The sequence below is a fragment of the Rhipicephalus microplus genome, chromosome 8 (genome assembly GCF_043290135.1).
Source record: "Rhipicephalus microplus isolate Deutch F79 chromosome 8, USDA_Rmic, whole genome shotgun sequence".
Classification (NCBI taxonomy): Eukaryota; Metazoa; Arthropoda; class Arachnida; order Ixodida; family Ixodidae; genus Rhipicephalus; species Rhipicephalus microplus.
The window spans coordinates 35,433,793-35,437,920 of NC_134707.1; the positions used below are offsets into that span (position 1 = coordinate 35,433,793).

Consider the following 4,128-nt stretch of genomic DNA (forward strand, 5'->3'; position numbering starts at 1 on the left):
CGCATATCGCCGTCTCTTTTACTCTCGCTTCATCATCGGTTAGTAAGCATGGTTAGAAAAGACCTTTCTGACGAGAGGCGGTAACTTGTCTGGTTGTACTCGTCTACTTGGTATACCGAATGTATTTCATTCAATATTGTAGGCACACAACTATGAGCAGTCGCAGTTTTTTACCGTGCTCACTGCGAAATTGAAACTGACACTTGCCGCCAACAGCGCAATATAGTTTTTTCTGAAAAGTACAATGTCATCAGCATCATAAATCTACCTGTAAAACTGAGGAGTCGTGTAATGAAGGCCTCATCCTGCCTGTACCTATTGTCGCGAGGAGGCTGTTAAGTAGCAGAGGCAAGCCTCGTTGGTTGCACAAACCAGTCATAATTAGTCTCCGTACCCATTTTACGCTCTTGCTCTCCTACACTTTTGGGGGTGCGAAAGAGTGATACGACGGCTGGAGTTTCACGCCCCAAAACTACAATATTATTATAAGAGACACTGTGGTGAAGTGCTTCAGAAATTTAGACAATTTAGTGTTCTTTTAGGCGCACTTGAATATAAGTTCATTGACGTCTATAGCAATTCTTCTTCATTTGAATGTGGTCGCAATGGCCGGGATTCAATCATTCGACCTTCGGATCAGCTATTTAGCACCAAAATTACAAGACGATTGTGATAGAAAGGAAGGGGGGATAGGCAAGGCAGAAATAAACACCTTGCTAAACTTCCCAGTTACTGATCTGATGAACACATGTCGTCTTGTCGATATGTTGACTCCACAGACATTTCCTTTTCAACTATTCTCCGCACCATATTACACAGTTCTGGTGGAATCTTTTTCACGGCACTTGCTGTTTACTAGTTACCTTCCGCAAGAAGAGCCTTGTTTATATTTTTGTACATGCATTGCAGTTGGACCCTCCCAGAAGCTTCTCTACTATACTAGTTTGCGTGTCCTGTCGGACGAGGTGTGCATGAAAAAGTTTGCCAGCAACGGCTACAACGCGACTCTGCAATTCTGCGCGCACGAGAACACAACGGATGCCTGCGAGGTAAGGAGCTGCCTGGGTCACTAAACCTATTTTTTTTATTCCGATTCACCAGAATATAAATGCGGTTCTTGGTGGTGATATGTGAAACTGTTCGCACATTTATCCGTTGATTCAATTATTGAAGGGGTAGTAATGAAGGTAGTATTTATGGTAAGTCATTTGCTAGATTCATCTGCAACATCGATGCAATATGCCATTGTCAAATAGGTGCGTGAAAATATCAAGCGAGTAAATAACATGGTTCCCGTTACAAAAAAAAAATCACATGGTTCAGTTACAAAAAATGACACGGTTCAGTTACAAAAAGTACCCGTGATACGGTTCAGTTACAAAAAAATACACATGTAGTAATGATCATGCGCTTCCCTTTTCAACAGCGACTTTTTGTATTACTGTAATATGTCTGAAATATTCATTGATTTATAAATTGATTGATTGATTGATTGATTGATATGTGAAGGTAAACGTCACAGAACTACCATATGATTATGAGAGACGCCGTAGTGGAGGGCTCTGGAAGTTTATATGGCTTAAATACTTTGCCGGAAGTAAGTAGATGACCTCGAGATTGCGTCAAACAAAAAAAGGCCCTAAAAATTAAAAAAAAAACTTCTTTTTCAAAGTCAAAGCTGAATATGGTTTTTCAACGTTCAAATCGCGACCGCGTCAATATGACGTACCACATACTGCCACCGAAAAATGGGGCACATCTTAGTGAGGCACGACATTTGCCAAACATATGAGATCCGAAAAGAAAATTAATTTTTGATGTGTAGGCGAAATTTATATTTATACCTGTGTTAACAGTAATTCTCATAAAATATGAGTAAATATACGTCCCCAAAAGGTAATTAAAGAAAACGAGGCCTCTGTTCGCGCACACCGGACACTGCAAATAATACAAGCAGCAGCTAGCGTACCCTATTGTTCTCTTTTAAAATGCAGCTGTCATGCTTTATTGCCACGGTTTACCTGACAATACCAAAATATCTTTATGAAGGACGTTTTACTGCAAGACTTCGGATCAGTTTAAACGACCGGCTATTGTTTAATGTGACTTAAATTGGGCACACGAGTGCTCTTTGCAATTTCGCGTCCATCAAATTGTGGTCACCTCATCCGTGCGCCTTAAGCGGCTGTCCGTGTGCTCTAGGGTTCACCACAGCTGCTTCCATGACCCGACTAATGCATTCATTAGTAATGAGATTAGTGATGTGTCGAGTTCCCCGCGGAAATGATACGCCTTAAATCCTGCGTCCAGGGCTATCAAGTTGTTAAGGTATACATATGAACTAACCTATCTTTTTTTTTTCAACTCGCATGGAAACCAAGAGTATTGTTTATCCTCGCGCAAATATATCGTAAGTTCACTTATTTTTTGTTTCTGTATTTTGATCCCTTAACGCCTTTTTTTTAATATCATAGTACGTGGGATAGCAAACCGGACGCGCTTTTTCCATTTCCTAGCCTTTGTATACCTCTTCCTCCTGATTCTCCTCCTTAGCTATCGATTCGGGCACTTGGGCTTGATAACGTCTGGTTCGCGTTTTCAGCAACGCGTTTTTCATGAATATGTGTATGCGCTCAAACATCCTCAATAAAACAACAATGCATCATCATGGAGTATACATTAGTGACTACGAATAATTATGGTGGCGTTGCATATGAAGCGCGTTAGCGGCTTAGAACTATTCCTGAACTACCATTACAGTTATTTCGACCAGCTCAGGCAAACAAAAAATACATAAAAACGTTCCACTTGCTTGATATCTCTAATGAATCTATTTCGCCGCTTCCTGTTGCGGCATCGAAGGGCGACTCGGGAGGACCGGCCATCGCGCGAGCCGACAACCGCCGCTTTCTTCAAGTGGGCATAGTCTCCTACGGCGCAGGCTGCGCGGACGAGGAAGTACCGGGCGTCTACACCCGACTCGACGCCCTGGTGCCGTGGATACTCGACAACGTACTGTACGGCACCTGGCTCATCCTGTATCCACGCGGTGAAGACTAGTGAATACTATCTGGTTAATTTGTGTAAGACGACTTTATTTAGAAATGAAAATTTAATAAATGTTCTTGCCGGGCATGTCAAATTGGTGTTTCTTTCCTGCGCTACAAGTCCAAGGCCTGTATTCACAAAGTGACGTTATCCTTATCACTCGTTTTGATTACCGTTTCGGCGCGCTTGAAGCGAGTTGAATGAGTAAAACAGTAGGCAGGATAAAGTTAACTACGGTTTGTTTATGAATACTCGCCTCATATTTGTTTTTGAAGTACGCAAGAAGCACAAATCGATAAGAAAAACAAAACGTAGGAATGAGGTTGGTTAGTAAGTGCAGGCTTATTAGAGTTAATTGTGCGCGTACCTTTATCATTGTTGTCATTTAAATGCGCGTGTCACTTGATCTATTAACATGTATAGGCTTTTTATAGTCGGACCACGTGCAACCCTTCATGAAAACGATCTTCAGTTAGGTGCCGTCTGGAAGGTTAGGAAACACTTAAAGTACACCGGTTCGTCTTGTCAACTTTTTTCTTCGGTGTTGTCCCTAAACAAAGAAACGTCAAAATGATCATACAAGTGTAAGTAAATGCTGACGACTTCAATTCACTAACAAAAAGATTCAATTTCCCAATGTGTTTCATATCAGCAATACCAAAAAAAATTACATGCGTTACTTTCAAAAAACACCAATCTTAATCATTTATTAAGTTCGCAGTCTTGCTTGCTACACTGCCTAAGCTAAAGGCCTCGTCCCTTGACACACAGCACTCCGCATACCTGAATATTCACGAGAACAAGGCTGCGGACCTTTTTTTTTTTCTGTTATGTATATTTAGAGTATTTCGAGAGGAGGCAAGATCAGCTATTTTTTATGCCATATTCTCCAAGCAGAACCTCCTAGGATAACCTATATACATCAACTGACACAATTGAAATCCAACTCAGCACCACGTGTGAAACTATTGCTCATGAGACCCTAACCAACCCCCCCCCCCCTGCCAAAAAAAAATTATGTAGTGTAGCACATGGGGACTACGTTGTACTCTTTTGAGGAATTTATCTCTAGTCACAATA

General features: G+C 41.3%; 1 protein-coding gene across 1 annotated transcript; it reads left to right on the forward strand.

The window, feature by feature from the left end:
* The first annotated feature begins 921 nt into the window (after positions 1-921).
* Positions 922-3,087, forward strand: LOC142768461 (salivary plasminogen activator gamma-like). The gene is made up of 2 exons (XM_075870439.1): positions 922-1,049; positions 2,863-3,087. The coding sequence occupies exons 1-2, from the start codon at positions 972-974 to the stop codon at positions 3,058-3,060; spliced, it is 276 nt and encodes a 91-aa protein (XP_075726554.1). The 5' UTR covers positions 922-971; the 3' UTR covers positions 3,061-3,087.
* Positions 3,088-4,128: the final 1,041 nt, after the last annotated feature.

Bases quoted from the DNA above. Each gene is read 5' to 3' on its own strand.
- LOC142768461 (XM_075870439.1), top strand. From the start codon at position 972: ATGAAAAAGTTTGCCAGCAACGGCTACAACGCGACTCTGCAATTCTGC. The intron at 1,050-2,862 runs GTAAGGAGCTGC...GCGGCATCGAAG, and splicing joins ACACAACGGATGCCTGCGAG to GGCGACTCGGGAGGACCGGC.